Source organism: Bos javanicus, chromosome 14 (assembly GCF_032452875.1).
Source record: "Bos javanicus breed banteng chromosome 14, ARS-OSU_banteng_1.0, whole genome shotgun sequence".
NCBI lineage: Eukaryota > Metazoa > Chordata > Mammalia > Artiodactyla > Bovidae > Bos > Bos javanicus.
The window spans coordinates 3,563,916-3,584,038 of record NC_083881.1 but is presented as its reverse complement, the minus strand read 5'-3'; the positions used below and the strand labels follow the sequence as shown (position 1 = coordinate 3,584,038).

Sequence of the window (20,123 nt, the reverse complement as noted above, 5' to 3'; positions counted from 1 at the left end):
AATTTTACATAATTAAATGGTGGTGGTGGCGGGGGGTGGGGGATGGTATTAGTCACTCAGTCGTCTGACTCTTTGTGACCCCATGGACTATAGCCCACCAGGTTCCTCTGTCCATGGAATTTTCCAGGCAAGAATACTGCAGTGGGTTGCCATTTCCTCTTCCAGGGGATCTTCCCTACCCAGGGATCGAAGCCGGGTCTCCTGCGTTGCAGGCAGATTCTTTACCACCTGAGCCCCAAGGATGGGAAGGGGCAGAGCAGGGCACGGTCGGGGGCGATACCAAAGATGAAGAATATTTCTGACCCATGAAAATGTGTGTGCAATTCACATCTCAGTCTCCATAAAGGCAGGTGTACTGGCCACCGCCAAGCCTTTGCATATCTATGTATCATCTCTGGATGCCTTCCTGCTGTAGCAGCAGAGCTAGGGGATTGTATTAAGTCTAAAATACATACTATCTGGCTCTTTACAGTCAAAGGTGTCCAGCCTCTGGCCTAGAAGACCCTGCCCCCCAAACAAGATGTTCTATCAGGGAACAAACTGGTGATGTGATGTCAATCATTAAGAATCAAGGTTCCTACTAAGGACAGGCATGTTCCCTGCATAAGCCTCTGTTATGGGGGAGCAGAGCAAAGCAGGCAGCAGGTACCCTAAAAGAGTGCATTTCCCACCAGACAGGTAGAAAGACAGGTCACACCTGTGACCACGATGTGCTTTGGTCCAGAATCTCTCCTTCATCTCGGATTTGGGACCGTATGGAAAGGATTAGGTTCCTCGAGGTGTGGGCCCCCCTCCAGCAGCATCAGGACCGCTGAGACCTTGTTAGAAATGCACAGTCATGGCCCCATCCTGGACCACGCTGAGGGTAAGCCCGGCAATCTGTGTTTTCGAGGCGCCTTCCGAATGAGGGCAAAATCGGAGAACCACCACCCCTGATGCAAAGAGTCGACTCATTGGAAAAGACCCTGATGCTGGGAAAGATTGAAGACAACGGGAGAAGGGGACGGCGGGATGAGATGGTTGGATGGCGTCACTGACTTGATGGACACGAGTTTGAGCAAGCTCCGGGAGTTGGTGATGGACAGGGAAGGCTGCCGTGCTGCAGTCCATGGGGTTGCAAAGAGTCAGACACGACTGAGCAACTAAACACCATGACCACCACCCCGCTGGGAATCTCTGGCCCTGCCCTCCCTCCCCTCACCAGACGGAGTTCCACAATGCCCAGGCCTCTGCAACACGAGTGAAGTCAGAAGACTCTCACGTTTCAGCAGATACTGTAGGTTGCCAGGAGCAGAGTTTTCCTTTGATGGAGAGATGATTTGAGCATGTTTATCTGCCTGTTTTTCTCTCTTTTTTCCATACACACAGAGGCAGGTAGAAAAAGGGTAAAAGGAGTCATCTCATGTTTTGCAGTCAAATCCCTCAGCCCAAAAAACAAAGAAGTGGCAAATCAGATCTCAGTCAATTTTATTTGAAGTCCTTGCTGGGGTTTTTAGCAGCAAGGCTTCTCAGCGGGCCTGCCTGCCGCGAGGAAGACCAGTGACGAGACGGATGCCCAGTTTTGACTCTGTCCACCTTGCTTGAGAAAGTTTTCCAGAGGTGAGATCAAAGCAGGAAAAAGCCTGGATGAAAACAGCTCTTAGCTCCCCATTCTCAGTGAAGGAAGACCAAGACACATTTGCAAACGTGCCATAGAGATTTTAATGAAAAAATTAGAAAAGTGCATTATTTTACAACACTACAGTAAATGGTTCTTTCTTTTTTCTGTAAAGACATTGTAAAATATATACAGGCTGCTTAGTGCATTCGTTACAAAAGAAAGATGCAATCCCTTGCATAAATTACATATTTTACACGGGCTGGATGTCTACTTGGACTTGTAAACATTGGTGATAGTTTTGTTTTTGTTTGTCATTCTTCAGATAAGCTGCGATAGTAAATACCTCTGATATTCATTGGATGGTTGTCTCATTCTGTTAAACTTCAGAACGGCATTCTAAGGCCATTTGTGAAGGCACCCTCTCCACAGGCGGAGAAGGCCAGAGAAGAGAGACAAAAGGAAAACAAACAGGAACAGGAACAGTAGGCTTCTCTGAATTTGGTTCACTGTGGTCCGCGGGGGATCACTGGCTTTGCCAAATCTGGTGCGGCTTCCCACCCAAGGTCTGATGCCTTGACCACTCTCGGGCCTGTGGTCCAAATCCCAGATGCCCACCAATGTGGGAAGGGAGGTCCCTGCTAGGGGGTTCGGGACAAACCATTCCATCCTCCGGGAACGTGGCCAGGCTGACCCAGCTTCTGGTCGAAACTTCCTAATTGTCATCACTCCCGGGGAGTGAGTTCTGGAGGCTTTCCAGACAGCAGCAGCATCACCATCAGAAAACACGCAGGTCCTTTTACCAACGCAGTCATGAGAATGTCCAGCAATGCCCCCAAAACAGAAAAAAGCCAGAGACCCAAAGACACCCAGTCAGTGCATATGTGTGCGCACCTCAAAGGAATCAGTGACGGTCACACCTCCGTGCCCCCACCCCCCAGAATGAATCCCCCGTGCATACGGGCTGATCATTTTAACCAGTGTGAGTTTGAATTTAATTCAAGCTTAACTTCTTCTACGCCTAGGGTCACAAACGACGCTTCCGTAATGTTTAATGTTTTGAGGTACAAGAATACACAGTTGGCTGAAGTTTAAAAAGTAGAGAGGGAGTATCAGCAATTTCTTGGCCTGCTGGGAATGGACTAGGAATTCTTCCTCCTCGTTAAGCAGTTCAGTGGCTTAAAACCTCCTCATCCTCTTTGACATCTTTGCCTATAGGTCCTGTGTTTGATAAATTGCAAACCTTCTGATCAACATTTATGGACACATGAGAGAGCCCCAACCCCACAGTTGGGGTCAGTCTGTTCTCCTATTTCAATTTCACTCGATAAGGCCAATAGCTTCACCTAACCCAATGCGTTTTCTATTCCGTGGAGGTTTCTGATAAAGCACAGGGTGGACTCAGATGGCCCCTGGAGGTCCCTTCCAGCCCCAAACGGCTGTCAAAATGCTATTTGTGGGGCTGAATAAGCAAAATATATAATTAGCCTTTTTTGGGACTGTGTTCTTCTCTGAGGAGCCATCAAATTATACAGAAATCTTGTTAATTGTGGGTTCTGCTTCATTGGGTTCCCACTAATCGTGTTTTGCCTTTCACTGGATTATTTTTATTTTTCTAAAATTCAGCTCAAGAAAATGCAGCAAGAGCCGAACCACATTATGCTTCCAAGAACCGCTCATCCGACTCTGTTTCGAGGCCTCGTGCATCTTGGGAGCGAACGGTCCATTGGAATTTTAGCCTTATGAGGCGAGGGAACCTGACCATCCAGTTCACCACAATGGCCTCCTGCTTGAGGTTGGCTTATGGCAGATGCCCAAAGGCTCTGCGGACAATCACTGGATGAGAGAATCAATCAGCAGACAACACTGCTCAGAGGGGGCCCTGCGGAGCCACCAGGCCACTGGGGCTGCGGTTCAGAGGCAGCTACAGTGGTATCTCAGGTTAAGGAAGGGTGGGACACTTCCCAAGGCTTTTCAGGGAAAGGTGGGCTTTGGTTTACTGGGAAACGTCCCCCTCAACACCATCACCGAACATCCGGCCCACTGGGGACGGCAGGGCTGAAAAAGAGAACTCATCAAAAGAAGAGTCAGAGGAGCTGGTAAAGACACGATTCTTTGGTGCAAGGAAGGTTCTAGACTAACTCTACCTGGAAAATGTGATGTCCCCAGGGGAAGGGAGCCCAGCTGAGGAACCCTATGTTGGGAGGACTTGGTCATCTCCCCTCCAAAGCTGCCCCTCAAGGAAACGTCAACCAAGAGCCTGGTACGTAGTGACCTTTATCTCCTTTCGTCTTCGCCAGTATCTGTCTGGGGGATGCCTGCCCCTCCCCTGCCACTCCATCCTTTGTAGAAGAGAGGGAATGACTGGCCAAGGCCACGTAGCCCGGTTACAAAGAGGCAGGAAGGGAAGCCCTTGTCAGGGGTGCTTAAGAAGGCCCAAGGAGCTGAAAGGGACAAAGCTGAGGTTGCATGCTTTTTTAGCAGCCGAGGCTTATGGACGGCTAAACTTCGCAAGACCTCCCTCTTCAAGACTAAGAGTGGCTATCTGGATGGTAGGGGTCTTCAGGAAACTGGACTGAAGTCTCTGGAGAGGCAGGGGTTAGGACCCGAGAGTGAATGGGGTGATGTGAGGAATAAACTCTCCCCAAGTACAAAGTGCCCTCGCCCTTAAATGTGCCCTCCTCTCCACCCCGATTCCTGGTCACAGGCAGTTGCAAAGTCTGATGCTCAGAGATTCCATTAGGAAATGGCAAATTCTTCATGCCAAGGAAGCCCAAGAATTATACATTTTCCCTTTACTGGTTTCATGCTAATCTTTGGTCAAGTCGTCAGAAGTCTTCATCAGAACAAGCCCCCAGGATGCTTCAGAAGATGCTAGACAAAGAAGATCTTATCCAGAAATATTCCCATATGCAAACTATAGCTAATGTCTAGAAGAAGGAGGGGGTGGGGGGACCTCTAAACAATGGGACACCATAGAATTCAAGTTGGATGAGACTTGAGACTCCAGGATCTATTTTCAGGCTTATTTTCAGAGGACCCAGTAGGGACTTCAGGATGGATGACTCCGCCATCAGAGCCCAAGACTCAGGCTATGGTTGGTAGAGGGCAGGTGACCCTGAAATAATCTCATGTGTGGGCACTGGGGAGCCATGGAAGGTTCTTGAGCAGGAGGATGGCCTGGATGGATGACTGAAGATGTGACCAGCTTGTGAAGGGCCTGGACAGTTCCCTGCCTCGTCTGTCAGGTGTGACTCTGTGGCAGGACATTCCGACTGCTGGATAAGACCTCTGCTGCCCTCACTTTCACATATCTGTGCCTTTGCCTAAAATAGTGCCCATTTGCTCCTTCAAGGCTCCCCTCAAAGATTACCAAGATTCCTCCTCCATGAAGCCCTGCCTGAGTTCCTCCACCAGACCACTCCACCTCCTTTCACAGCTGGACTGCGAGTCAAGGCTCAGGAGTAATCTTGCAGGAAACTTGGACTGGCCATCATGAGAAATGCAAACGACGTAAGAAGTCTTGCTTGGCACTCGGCTCAGAGCAGGGGCCCGTAAACGTCATCACACGCTGTCCTTGAACCCCGCTGCACCAGTGGCTGCTTCTGGAATCTCCAACTTAAAGATGGGAACACTGAGGCTCAGAGAGGCAAAACCATCCCCTGCCTGTGAAAAGCAGCAGCTGGTCCCAGGTACACGTGTAGCTTTACTGCCCTGCTGCTCTGTGGAGGAAAAGGAGCCTGCCCTGGCCTGTCTCAGGGTCCCAGAGTGAGCGCTGGGCAGGTGAAGAGTGGAGGCCAGGGGTCCTGTCACTCCCTGCGTGTGTCACACACTGCTCAGCATCTATTAGAAGTACCTCGGTGAGAAGACGATGCTGACCCGCCTCCAGGCAACATTCACATCTCAGGGCTCACTCGCTGCCCGGGGAAATGTCACAAGTGTGAGCCTGCAGTTTGATTGAACCTGAGTCTCCTGCACTGTAGGCAGAATCTTTACTGTCTGAGCTCCCAGGGAAGCCCGTGAAGACCTACTGATCACGTTTTATGGGAAATGCCCAGCTGTGGACAGCTCATGGCCCTATCTTGTGTGGCCCACCCAACATTACTGGGCAAACACCATTGAGCTGCCAATGGTAGGGTGATGGTTTGCAAAGGGGCAAAGCTGAGGTTTTGTGTTTTTTAACATAGAGGATGTGTGTTGGTTTCCAAGGATGAAACAAAGGTCTGCATTGAAGTTAAGACATGCCTCGATGACAGCCACAGATTGCCATTTAGGCAAGATGCTGGAAATCTGACTGTCTTTATTCCCTGCTGTGGGCGCTGCCCAGCACTTAACAGCCAGGACCATTGGCGGTCTACTTCTGATCCTGGTATTGTTAATGTTGTTGTTTAGTCACTAAGTCCTGTACGACTCTTTGCGACCCCATGGACTGCAGCATGCCAGGCTCCCCTGTCCTTCACTATCTCCCAGAGTTTGCTCAAACTCGTGTACACTGAGTTGGTGATGCCATTCAACCATCTTATCCTCTGTCGCCCCCCTTCTCCTCCTGCCCTCAATCTTTCCCAGCATCAGAGTCATTCCCAACACATTCCCAGAATATCCATCCATTATGGAAAGAAGGACCAGGGACCCCAGAGGGCATCACTGAATCCTTCGTGGGGCAAACTGTTGGGAGGAGCTGTGAAAGGATTCATGAGCTGCTCCCATCTGCACGTCCACACTGCAGAGTGGGAACAGCATGGGTGGAGGCTCAGAGGCAGGAGCCCACATGGACATACTTTCTTGATCAAAATAAGAGGTAACTGAGCCACAGCAGGTGGGTTGCCGTACGCTACTGGAACTGAGAAGACCATGCTATAGAACTTGCCAGCACAAACAAACATCTCAAACAGAGGTCCCCAGTCTTAGCACTTAATGGCCAAGAAGAGCGCCATGCCAACAAATTACACTTTTGAGGAGTATTGATTGAAAAGGCGCTTACCACTGCTCATCGGAAAGCACCTGGGTGCCAAGTACCCCACTGGCTCACAGGTATCCTTCCAGCCACCCTACAGGGCTCCACCTGCCAGCCCTTTGTAACGGATGAAAGGACGTCTCTGTGCTTCGTCTATTTATAGCTGGACCATCCCCACAGGTGTTTAGGGGAATGACTGCTGACTCTCAGCACAGAAGAGAGATCTCCGTGAGAAGTTGGAAATAGCAGAGCCTTATTCAGCTTTGGTGATGAGACCCAGCATCCTGGACACCTCTCCTGCAGCTTCAGTTAAGTGTCTCCAAGAGAGGAGAATGGCATTTAACACGCCTTGTTTATCTACCACGAGAGAGAGGTAACCACAGGTCTCCAGGGAGCCAGACTTCTCACCTGCATTCATCATTACAACATTAATTATGTGGCTCTCTTGCCTAAAATTCTTTAACCTAAGGAAACAGAGGCAGGTCGTGGGCCAGCCCACAGGACAACTGGCCCAGACTCCAAACCAGCAACATCACAACAAAAGAAAACAGGAGAAAAGTGTCCTAGATTGGAGGGGTCTGGCGCAAGTAGACAAGCAATGTGAGATGCAACCTCGGATTGTCAGATTCACATAAAAAGCCATGGAGGACAATTTTGGGACAAAGTAGGAAATGTGAATATGGGTTGCCTCGTAGATAATTTTATTGTACAAACGCTAAACTTCTTAGCGGTGATTATAGCACTGTTACCAAAGAGACATTGTTCCTGTGAGAGAAACAATTTTTCCTTTGGTCCAACCACTGAGAAGTTAGAGAGACCACTTCCTCCTCCCAGTATCTCTGGGTATGAAGGGGGTGATGTGGAGGGTGGGAAGGGATTAAGCAAATATGGCAAAGTAGTGAAGGCTGGTAAGTCTGGGTGAAAGGGGTACAGAATTTCATCATTCTGGTCTTCCAGTTTTTCTGTGAATCTGGCTTTTCATAACCGAAAGTAGGATGCGGGGGGCAGTGGGGTGGGGGGCGGGCAGCAGGGAGGAATCATGGTAATAGATGTGTTTTTTTCCCCCTCTGAAACAGCAACCTCTATTAAGGTGTGCTCACGTAACAACTACATAAAATGGATGTACGCCCAGGGCGTGGAGGAACGCAGCCCACCCGGGTCCTTGGTGTTCCTGATGACCATTGTTCTCAATGCCTCTGCCTATTCCTTTTCCATCTTCCCAGCTCCTAGGATGCTGCCAAACAAATGATTTGGGATTTTCATTTTTGTGGCTCAAATGTGCCCAGTGACCAGAACATCAGGCCAAATGTCTCTCATCAGTCAAACTGATTCTGTGCTAAAGGCTCACAAATTCCACCCAAGCTGGCCCACTGTGTGGATGAGGAAGCCACTGAGGCCCAGGGAGGGGACAGGACTTCCAGGAGCCCAGAGACGTGGAGGTGAGAGCCAGGTTGTCCTCCCAACCTTTTCTTGCCTCGGATGCTCCCAGTTCCCACACACACTGTGGCTCTGTAAGAATGAGTCTTTAGCATCCCCAGACAGTAGGCACCAAGTCCCGCCCCTTTCAGAGTGCAGACACAATTCCCTGCTGTGTTTGACAGATGATGTGGTCCATCCCATCAAGAGAAGGGACATGGTCTGGCATCCGGCCTCAAACCTACACTTCCATAGATGCCCTTAAGTAGGATACTCTAATTAGGGCCTATTCTGTGTGTGTGGGGGGGGGGGGGGGGGGGGCAGAAATCACCTAAAGACACAGGACCAGAAACCTCAGTGATAGATGGTTTTCCTCCTATAATCATTTTCACCTCTTTTCTCTCTCTCTCACGTAATGTGTACAATGAATGCCTTTAAACCATTCTCCCCTCTAGCTTTGAGCTGCTAGTGATCAGGAATCAGGACCCACAAGACTCTTGGATCTGGAGGCAGAGAAGAATGACCTGCCTAGGCTTATCTGTGTTTCCAAGTCACCATCCAGATAGTCTCCCAATTGAGGATCTGTGTGCAAAGACTCAGCAGCGGTAAGCCAAGATTAAACAGTCAACTCGCCCTTTTTTATGGATGGGTTTTAATGAGCACCTGCAAAGGCAGGCATCCTGGGCAGCAGTCTACATCCATCTGCTTCCTTTCCTGGAAGGATTAGGGACCCAGTGGGGATTCCTGGGCTGCAAGTGATCTGCTGTGATCATTCCAAAGTGCTGGTACCGTCCTCCCCAATGGGTGATGCACAAGAGGAATACAACAGATGCTTCAGAGAGTGTGTTTTAATTTAGAGCTGTATTTACCAGGCTGATGCCTGAGTTTCAGGATGGAGTGCAGAATGAAAGAACGCTGATCTCAGCCGTAGTGCTGACTGGGTACTTCAAAACCCAAACAGAGTGGTTCACTCCTATGTAAAGAGTCTAGCAGGGCAATGCGACAGCACCATCCAGCCAGGATGGATGCCATGAAGATTAAAGTGGAATGGTCTCTAGAAAGCATGGTGCCCAGAGCTGCTGGGATAATCAATATCATTGCCTACCTTCCCTTCGTCTTTGATGGAAGGGATGGATTGAGACCTCTTAGTGGGAAAGCATTCAAGCAAGAATCCAAAATGTCTAAGTATCTACGTGGTGTGTTGATCTCTAGACCCCATCAGGACTGGGTGGCAGGCCTATTTCCTGTGATTCTGGTAGAATGTGGTTCTTCCTCAGCTTGCTTTAACATAAGCTGAAGCTCAAATCCAACCAACCTGGTGAGACTTCTTCCCACTCCCTGAGCAGGTGTGGTCAACCTGAAGAAGAGTGTGGGAAACCTGGGCTGAAAGAAGGAAATCACCAGGTATGAGAGGCGGAAAGAGACTTGGGTCTGAGATGCTAAGAAGTCCAGCAACAGGGACTGTTGGGAGGGTGTGAGTGACAGTGGTAACAAAGCAGCCAGGAAACCAGAAGGAGAAATGAGTGGGAAGACCCTGTTCTGGCTATGGGGCCTCAGATTTGTGCAAGAGCCTTTCTGGACCTCAGTTCCCCTCTCTGAAGATGAGGAGGGGCCTCATCAAGGTGACTCAGGTGAAGCGTCCCTCTGGCTTCTGAGGACTCCAGCGCTGCTCAGGAGGACCACACTCTAGGAGGAGAGGCCCTGGGCCAGGTTTATCAAGAAGAGAACCCCAGAGAAGCCCTGACTCGGCACCCCCATCAGAGCACCTCATCGGATGCATCTGGAGGACTCCTTGGCCAGACAGCATGGTAGGGAAGAGCTGGACCATCTGAGAAAAAAGACAGATAGCACAAGGGAAGCCAACCAAGGTTGACCTCTGCCCCTGAACACTCTGAGTACAAACAAGGATGTCTGACTTCAGAAGAGAAGACTCAGTAAGTGTCCTTCAGGGGGCCACGTGGGTAGTAAAGGGCGGGGGACAGGGGAAGGGATACAGAACTAAGACAAATTTCAGGTTGGTTCAGACACTTAAGTTGGTGGTCATCCAACATAAAAGACTTCACCCTACCATCCTTAATCCTACAAAGAAGAGTCAGTTCTGTGGAAACAGAGATTATGGGATGTTTTCTAAACTTTCTTGCAAAGGGAGGAGCTCCCTGTCATTTGGAAGCATTCAAGCAGAAGTATGACCGTTGTACCCTGGTTGCGGGGGGAACAGTCCTGAATGAAGGGTTGAGCCCATGTTCCTCTGACTTTAAGAACCTGGTGTATTTACGTGCGGAGAAAGAGAAGCAGGTTCCCTCATCCGAGGGCTGAGTGAGGGTGTCATGGTATGGTGGAGTCAGTTTCTTGGACCCTCTTGGGGGGTCCAGACTGAAACTAAAGTCTCAGTTCTAGTCAAGACCAGTTTTCTGACATTGAGAAACTCACTCACCTTCTCAGTACCTGTTTCTTTACAGATAAAGGTTATCACACACCCATTCGAGGGCAAGTCTTACAAAGGTTTTCATGAGAAACCCACACTTACTCCAAGCACCTTCCTCCAGAGCATGAAGCAATCTGCAAATACGAACGAGTACTCTTGCACCTGTGACCCCCTAGAGCCAACGAGCTCTTCCAAGAGAGAAAAAAATTTAAAGAGCAACTGCTTCTATTCTCTAGACAGATTTTAGAAACCTCAATTTTTTCTTTTAATCTTAAAAATGAGTTAATCGATATGGCCTTGAAGGTTGGTAACTGTGCATTTTGGTCTAGAGAATCAGGTTCTCAGACTTGTTCCGCAGCCCCGCATGCCCCAGACAAAGGGATTCTTTTCAACAAGGAAGCTAATGTTAAAGTGCTTGCCTTTTCAGGGAAATCTCAAGGGCCGTGTTCGGTCCAACAGCCCAGACGCTTGGGGTGGGTGCACTGGGGCCGTCTCTTGGGAAACCTTGTAGGTCTGCTCTTCCTAGGGAGCAGATCCTCCATCCTGGGAAATCGCACGGGGGCCCCTACTTCCCCTTCCAAGTGGCCCAGCCAAAGCCCATTTCCATCCGAGAGCTGTGAACTTCCAGTTTTTGAAAAAGGGGAATGAGGATGGCTGATTTTTTAGAGATGGCAGAGACAGTGATGAGGGAATGAAGGTTCCCTCCATGAATCTGGAGGTCAGACTCTCCTTTATTCCTGCATGGGAAGGGCCACGTTCTATAGCCCAACTGGCCTCCAGGAGATAAGGAGGCCTTCACTTTGGGGGTCATCCCCTCTTGAGAGTGGGGAGGAATTTCTCCATTACTCAGAAAAAGTCATCCCCTGAGATTGACAAGTTCCCAGCAGGCCAAGATGCAGCTCCTTGCCTCCAAACTCTTCCTGAGACCAACATCAACATTCCCTTGTTTATAAATCAAATGCAGTTGGAGACACACTTTAAAATACATTAAATATATTCTTTAAAATGAGGAATGCCCTGTCATTGTTCATTAGGGAAAGAAACCACATCCACTTAGTCATACCCATTCTCATCGTAGCATCCCAGACTATAAATCTCACTCACGTAGGTAGACGCTGCACACATCATCCACATCATCACATAAATAAGAGAGAAACAATAAAATAGATACTCTGTGGTTGCAACAATTTTCCAGCTTCCCCTGACACTTCCAGTTACATGGAAAATTGTTGGAACTAGAGATGGCAAAATTAAGAATGTCTCTAATAAATTAATATTATTGGCTTTTGATTATTCCATTGCTAGTTTTTTGTTTTCTTGTGTTGTTAACGCATACCAGTTTAACAAAGTGCATGCTTGTTTAAAAAATTTTTGAACTGGCAAGCTACAATGATCCATGATGGCTTGCCCACCCACCCCCTAAAAAGAAGTTAATAGAATTTAGAACCTAGCAGTTAAAACATGTGATCATGACACGCCTGGGATAAAGGCTGCTTATGGAACATGCTTGATTCGGCAAGATGATAAATCAAACACCTCCTGGGTTTTGTTTTCCCCTTTTTGTTTGAAAGCAGCCAAAAGCGGACTATTAACAGAATTGTGTGATGGAAAAGAAAGATGAACACCTGGTTTCCATCTCGTCACACACACACACACAGACGCACACTGGTGTGTGCCCTCACTCGCAAACACTCAGACCACACACATACGGCCACCCGCCGCTTGGGGAGGAGAGAGGAAGGAGTTGGGTCAGAGATGCCACTGTGGGTGGGCACTCAGCGGGGTGTGCAACTTTGGGTAGGTATCCTCTGGGCTCTGTCTCCTTGTCTGGGTCTCACACCTGTCCTGGGAAAGCCACCCCTCCCCACCCCACATATGGGGCAGGTCGGGGAGAAATGTAAGGCATACTTTGCTGGGAAGAAGGACAAAATCCATGCTTCATGCTCAGATGCGAGTTTCAGAGGAAGACGGGCCTTCTTTTCCCTTTGGCCTGCTCTGTCTCGCTGGAAAGGTGGGGGAAGAAATGAAACCAAGAAAGGAAGGAAGGAGAGAAAGGAAAAAAAAAATGATGACGATAATCATAAAGGATAATCATAATAAATAAGACAAGTTGGGCCCATGAGACTGAACGTCAAAGAGGACACAAGACTCGGGCTTGTATTTCCCGCCCCAGACCTAGATGGACTTCCGTCGTCTCATCAGCCTGTGGTTGTCGGTAAAGCTGTGTAACCCGGGGGAGATGGAGCTGATGGGGGACGGAAAGAGGCTGTTTTTTAATGTGCTTGGCGAGATCTCCTCGATCTTGTAAGAGATGGAGTGGAAGTACTGCGGGGCGAGCTTGGCGCTGAAGGAGTTCTGATGTGCCGCCGAGCGGCCGCCGTACTCCTGCGGGCGGTAGCAGGTACAGGAGCACACGGACTGCAGGTCCGCCACGTCCGCCTTGTACCGGGGCCGGCCCTGCCGCGCCTCCTCGGGAATGTGGATGACCATGCTGTTGCGGTTGCCGGCCAGGGACGCCCGCTCCTCGGCGTCCCGCCGCTCGTCCTCGCTGTTCATGGTCAGGAACCTGAGGACCACCAGGTTGAGGAAGGCCCCGATGACCGTCAGCCCCACCAGGATATACATAAAGCTAAAGGCCACGTAGAGCGGCTTCTTTTGCAGGGCACCCTTGGTCTGCAGGGCCACGTAGTCCCCGAACCCAATGGTAGTCAACGTGATGAAGCAGTAGTAGTAGGCGTGGAAGAAGCTCCACTCCTCGCACTGGGAGAAGGCAGCCGCGCCGATGCACAGCGTCCCCATGCAGGAGAAGAAGCCCACGGTCACCATGTTCTCCATGGACACCTCCGTGTTGCGCAGGCCACAGCACCTCTTGATGCGCTTCAGCAGGTAGCGCACGAACGTGTTCATCCGCTCGCCCAGGCTCTGGAACATGACCAGGGTCAGGGGAATGCCCAGCACCGCGTAGAACATGCAGAAGGCCTTGCCCGCGTCCGTGCCGGGAGCAGCGTGCCCGTAACCTGCAGGGAGGAGGTGAGAAAGGGGAGAGGCAGTGAGGCAGGGTCTCCTTAAGTCAGGGTGGAGTGCGGTGGGGTGGATGTGGGTATTGCAGTTGGGATGCAGCTGGGGTAACCTGAGGCGGGGTGGTGGGAAGAACAGGCAAGAATCAATGAAGAAATGTTCCTCCATGTTTGGAACACTTAATTTAGGGGAGGAGGAGTTTGGGGGTTATTTTACTGTTCTTAGAGTAACACGAAGGTTTTCCAAAGAAAAGCAGCATATTCACTCATATGATTTTGCAGAAAGCTGCAGACGTAGCCAGCCCAAGGGAGAAAAATGAAATACGCCCACCATGGATCATCCCTAAGAGCAAACAGTCAAAGAATGCTAACTGGGTTTTCTTGTGGTTGCTGTTGACCACCATTCTTGTATTCTTAAATAAACGCTGGGTCTAAGGCCAGGTTAGGTGGACAGGTGGGTAGAAAGCCCGGGAAGTGTGGATCCTTGCACCTCCCCCACTGGGAGCAGTGGGGCCACCCAGGGAGGTGGGGGCATCTCAGAAGGTAAGAGGGTGCACAGGCTGGAAGGGCATGATGGATCCACCTGAGTCGTTTCTGCGTGTGCTGGTAAAGGGGGAGAAAGAACCCCAGTTTCCACAGCCTCAAAGGTGGTGCCAGAAAGCTCAGCATGGTCTAGAGAACCCCCTGCCTCCTGCCCAGGCTCCCCGTACCCAGCTCAGGTAGCCAATCAACTAGTTAGTCTGTGTGACCCGCATCACACACCACCTCTTTCTAACCTTGTGCTGACCCTATAAAACAGACACAATGCAGACACAACGCATCCGACACCACTGGCAAGAAAACAGTTATTTAATAGCAGGGTAACTCGATTTCTTCAGAATTGGGATTTAAGCCCAGAGTTTTCAGCAAATAAGGCTTAAAAGCAGAGGTCTTGAATCTAGAGGTCCCTGCTGAGTGGAGCATAAACACCACAGGGGCAAAGATGTTTACCTCTTTTGTGAGAAATACTGAGCACACAAAATACCTCTTTAACAAAGGACAGAATACATCCATGCCACTGTGTGAATGCGGCCTTGTCAGAATCGAGGGGACACACAATCCTAAAAGACCCCACATGTGTAGGAGCCTCTGAAACTCTTCACGCAGCTCCACAGAACACCTCTCTGTGGATTCCCTGCATAAGCCATGCAAAGCTGAGCCTGTATTCCCTCAGGTTCAACTGAGCACGGTGGTGCTGGAACGGTGAAGTTACCTGCCAGGGTCACTTAGGTGCTCAGTGATCATGTCAGAGTCTGGGTAGGGTTGGCACAATATGGCATGAGGAACCTAAGACTAATTCAAGTTCCAGGACTAATTCTGCCCGGAAAAAAAAAAAAAAAAGGATCACAGGCGGTATGTGGACTGCGAACTTGGAGGATGAACATGGCCTTCCAACATCTCCAATCCCGCCCCACCAAGAAGGGTTCCCCTGGTGCTCCCCTGAGTCACATGCTCATGGTCACTTAACCGGGTGTATTACCGTGGGCTGCAGACCACCTTCCCAGCCTGGGTGTCCTCACCTGTTACACGGGATAATAACTTTGAGGTAGGTTGTTGTGCAGATGTGCTGAGATCAAAGAGCAGGGTATGGGACTCAGTAGGGATCTGCCCCCTCCCACTGCCTCCTCCAGGAAGCCTGCCCTGACTGCTCTAGCCCACACCTCTCCACCAGGGATTCATCACTTACGTTCAGACTGCCTGCCTCTCCCCTGCCGTGAACTTGTGCCACGTCCTGCCTGACTGGGAGTCACACTTTTACTGCAGAGTTGACATCACAAGTTTGTACCTTCTCTGGCCCTCAGTCCCATTGAGGCAGCACAGAGCTCCGACCCTCTCAGAGACCCCATGGCCTTTATGAAAGAGGAGAAATGGCAGAACAACATCGGAGTTGGACCAGAAAGGACAGATGAGGAAATAGCAAGAAGAAAATAACAGGCACATGAATAGAAATTATCTAATCTGAAGAGACGAATAAGTAAGTCAGAAAAACAAATCATATATTAACGTGTATATTGATGCTTTTGAACTGCAGTGCAGGAGAAGAGTCTTTGACAGTTCTTTGGACAGCAAGGAGATCAAACTCAATCCTAAAGGAAATAAATCCTGAATATTCATCAGAAGGCCTGATGCTAAAGCTCCAATCCTTTGACCACCTGACGCGAAGAGTCAATTCATTAGAAAAGATCCTGATGCTGGGAAAGATTGAAGGCAGGAGGAGAAGGGGACAGCAGAGGATGAGATGGTTGGATGGCATCACCGACTGAATGGACATGAGTTTGAGCAAGCTCTGGGAGTTGGTGATGGACAGGGAAGCCTGGCGTGCTGCAGTCCATGAGGTTGCAAAGAGTTGGACACGACTGAGCGACTGAACAACAATAAAGCATACATGTGGAATCTAGAAAATGGTACAGATGAACCTGTGTCCAGGACAGGAATAGAAACACAGACACAGAGAATGGACATGCAGACACAGGCGCAAGGGGAGGGTGGAGGCGGGGGGAGGGCGGGCTGGGCTGGGGATTAGGACAGACATATATACACTACCATGTGTAAGGTGCTTGGTGGGAACCTATGGTTTAGCACAGGAAGCCCAGCCCAGTGCTCTGTGGTGGCCTGTGGGGGTGGGTGGGAGGGAGGGAGGTCCAAATATACACGCATAGATGATTCGCTTTATTGCACTGTTAGCAGAAGCTAACACAGCATTGTAAAGCAAAGTATTCCAATTTAAAAAAAATTAATAAAAAATGGGATTATTTCCTCAATTTCTCTTTCTGATCTTTCATTGTTTAGTTCCATTCAGTTCAGTCGCTCAGTCGTGTCCGACTCTTTGCGACCCCATGAATCACAGCATGCCAGGCCTCCCTGTCCATCACCAACTCCTGGAGTTCACTCAGACTCATCTCCATCGAGTTGGTGATCCCATCCAGCCATCTCATCTTCTGTCGTCCCCTTCTCCTCCTGCCCCCAATCCCTCCCAGCATCAGAGTCTTTTCCAATGAGTCATTTCTTCGCATGAGGTGGCCAAAGTACTGGAGTTTCAGCTTTAGCATCATTCCTTCCAAAGAAATCCCAGGGCTGATCTCCTTCAGAATGGACTGGTTGGATCTCCTTGCAGTCCAAGGGACTCTCAAGAGTCTTCTCCAACACCACAGTTCAAAAGCATCAATTCTTCGGCGCTCAGCCTTCTTCACAGTCCAACTCTCATATCCATACATGACCACAGGATATAGAAATACAACAAGTTTCTGTATATTAACTATGATTTCTTCTTGGGAAGGAGAGGCCATCTTCCCTCACTCGTGGCATATGTGCATTTTGTATGCTTTCCGCTGAGTCTCTTGTACCGTAATCTGTAGATGGTGTGTATGCTATTGAGAGCTTCCCTGGTGGCTCCGTGGTAAAGAATCTGCCTGCCAATGCAGGGGATGTGGGTTCAATCCCTGGGTCAGGAAGATCCCCTGAAGGAGGAAAGGGCAACCCACTTTAGGATTCTTGCCTGGGAAATCCCATGGACAGAGGAGCCTGGTGGGCTACAGTCCGTGGGATCACAAAGAGTTGGACGCGGCTTAGGAACTACACAATATTGTTGAGCTACGAGAACGTGCGATCCCCGCAGCGTGGGCATACATGTGGTGCACAGACCCTGTGTCCCGAGTGCTCGCTGCACGTTCACCCACATCCTACGCCACGTGTGTGTGCTGTGGGTGTACAGGAGATGCTCTGCATGTTAGTCTAACATGTAGATGGTATGTGGCTTTCACCTCTACACTTCACATCCACATCCAGTTACTCTACCTAACACATCCACCTTTCACAAAGTTCCAAGCGTATGCCACGTGTATTTATATAAAGCGTCCACAGACACTGAATGAATATTCTAGATGTAGGCTTCATATGCGTCCTGTTTGCATGCGGTGCCCATCACACTGCATCAGAAGCAGATACGGGAAGCGGATCCAGCAGAGCGTCCACATGGATCAGCTAAGGGCTTTGCTCGTCCCAGGCCACCACACCTTCTTCCTTCCTTGCACTCCCGTGCTATAAATAGCCCATTAATTAACTGTTCAAGTTGAGAGTGCCACCTCCCGCAGTCACGGAGAGCTGTCAGTCCACACGCTGTGGATGTAGCTGCCGGCACCTGTAGAGAGTCACTCCAGGGCATGAACCTGCTGAAGAGGTCGACTACCAAGGTCCTCCTCTCCCTCCCTTCCTCAGACCTCCTGCTGGGGCTGTCCCATGGATGAACCCAGCTGGACACCAGAGGGCCAAGAAGCCCTAGAGGTGGTGCAGACAGACTTAGCTTCCCCAGTGGGGAGCGGGGTGCAGATCGATGCATCTCGCTGGGGACACTGAAGATGCCCAGCACAGCTCCCTTCTTCCTGGAGGCTCTGCAAGACACAGCCGCAGTGGGAAGGGTCCTGCGCCCTGGGCCACTGGGGCCCTTGGAGATTTGTTCACCTGGAAGCCCTAAGCTTTGGGGTGTTCTGGGCCCACACGCTCGTGTACCTGTCTTGCTCTAAGGGATGTCTTTGCTGTAACAGACCAGTGAGATATACCACGGGCCATCAAAATGATGGCATTCTTTCCTTCCGCAGGGTGGTGGGCTACAGAAGTGACACCCCCAGGGACGAGATACACAGGCATACTGCTGGCCAGGCCCCTAGAAGGGCCACTGCTTCACTCATCACAGGAAGGGCTGGGGGCCGGGCACCTGATTTTGACCCAGCAAGTACTATGCTGGTTTCCTTCCAGTAAATAGATCCCATCCAGAACCACTAGCTAATTTACCACCTTGTTAAGTTTTCCAGCATCCATCTGGGTTTTATATCAGCCGCACAGGTGAGCTATATGGAGATGTCATGGGACTCCCACCCCTGCGTTTTGTATAAATATAAACCTACTTGTTTATCAAGATGCGCTTCGTTCTTTCCTGAAGACCTCAGTTTCCATCTGGTGTCATTTCCCTCCAGGCAGAAGTACCTCCTTTAGAAATCACGCCACTCTTCAGAGCAGCTGGAAACAAGTTTTGATTCTGAGAGTGGATTTTCTCTTCATTCTCAAAAGATATTTTCCCTGGATAGACAGTTATGGGTTATGGTATTTAAAAGGCTTTTTAAAGATGTTGCTCCACTGTTTCTTGGCCTCTGGTGTTTATGATTAAGAAGTAAGTGCTGTTCAAATAGCTGTCTCACTGTATGTGACGCACTGTTTCTCTCTGACGCTTTTGAGAGTTTCTCTCTGGTTTTTGGCAGCTCGATCCTGATGTTTTCTTTGTATTTATCTTGCTTGAAGTTTACCGAGTTTCTTGAATCTGTAAATTTGTGTCTTTCGCCAGATTCGGTGCATTTTGGCCATTATTTCTTCCGTTTCTTTTGAGTTATTCTCTTTCTTCTGGGACGCCTGGTTACAGTGCCCTACAGGCCTCTGAGGCCTTTCACTATTGAGTGAATAGACACGGCAATCTCAAGAAAGAAAAATGGACTAGGAGGGATCAGGCTCCCTGACCTCAGACTATACGACAAGGCTACAGAAATCAAAATAGTATGGCACCGGTACAAAAACAGGCCTATAGCTCAACGCAACAGGATAGAAAACCCAAAAGGAGAACAAGCTGCAAATACTCGATGCCATCACAAAACCTGTGTGACAACTCAAACCCTAAAAGACTTTGTTTTTCCTAATCTGTGAGTGAATGAAGGCAGCCTGGCCTCCTTGGGCAGAGCTGGATTCAAGCATCTACTCATGTTATCCAGACTCACCCAGAGCCTTGACTATGCACACTACCTGTGCTTGGTACAGGGGGCCCACAGGGGCTTTTTGTCTTCCCCTGATATCTTAGGGCTGCCAGCCAGCCCACGGCCAGAACTCCCTTAGGTGGAGGGCATGGGTGTCACAATGCCACCAAGGACTCCCAGGCTGGTGCGTGTTCTCCTTGGCCACCTTCCATCCCACCTGTGAGATCCAACCCCACGAGCTCAGAGCCACACCTCTGTCCAGCTTTGCTCTCTAAGACTCTAGGCTCCCCCATGCCCCCGTGCTCCCTCTAGAGCCTCTAAGCTCTAGGCTTCCCCAAGCACTGGGAGCCGCTTTCTCCTCCACCAACATAACCTCAGGAATCCCACCTAGGGCCATACTGTTCATCCTTCCATCATCCTTTCATACAGTTCATCCTTCCATCATCCTTTCATACAGTTCATCCTTTCATCAAAGAGACTTCTAAAATTGATCCATACGGGGTTCAGGAGGTGTGCATGGGGCCCAGGAGAGACTCTGAAACCCCAGCCCCAGGCAGAAGCCTCTGGGCTCCTGCTCTGTGACCTCAGGAAGACGCACTCACGTCACCGGACGGATGTGGGAAATGCGGCTGGCAGGGGACAGTGAGACCAGGTCACAGCCCCTCCACAGGAGACAGGGTCATCCCTCCGCAGCCCTGCAGGAGCCAAGCAGTGACCAGTATGACTGTCACCCAGACCTCCCCAGCCTGGGGAATGTGAAGGCCACAGGCTGCTGGGTATGAAGCTCCCTGCACGCAGGGGACACAGTGGCTCTCACTGTCCCTCTGCACTCAGCCCTGCAGCCCCCTTGCTGCTGACTCTCCACAGATGCAGAGCCTGAGACTCAGATGTGCTCATGGTCCTGAGGGGCCAGGCTCCTGGGCGTGAGGACAGCTGTGGG

The 20,123-nt window shown here is 50.0% G+C and overlaps 1 protein-coding gene across 1 annotated transcript in view; it reads right to left on the bottom strand.

Annotated features, from left to right (window-relative positions):
- Positions 1-1,683: 1,683 nt before the first annotated feature.
- KCNK9 (potassium two pore domain channel subfamily K member 9) overlaps positions 1,684-20,123 on the bottom strand; it is a 112,263-nt gene continuing 93,823 nt past the window's right edge. Inside the window, exon 2 of the mRNA XM_061438523.1 lies at positions 1,684-13,409. Within this exon, the coding sequence (XP_061294507.1) occupies positions 12,568-13,409 (842 nt within the window). The 3' untranslated portion in view covers positions 1,684-12,567. The remainder of the gene's footprint in view (positions 13,410-20,123) is intronic.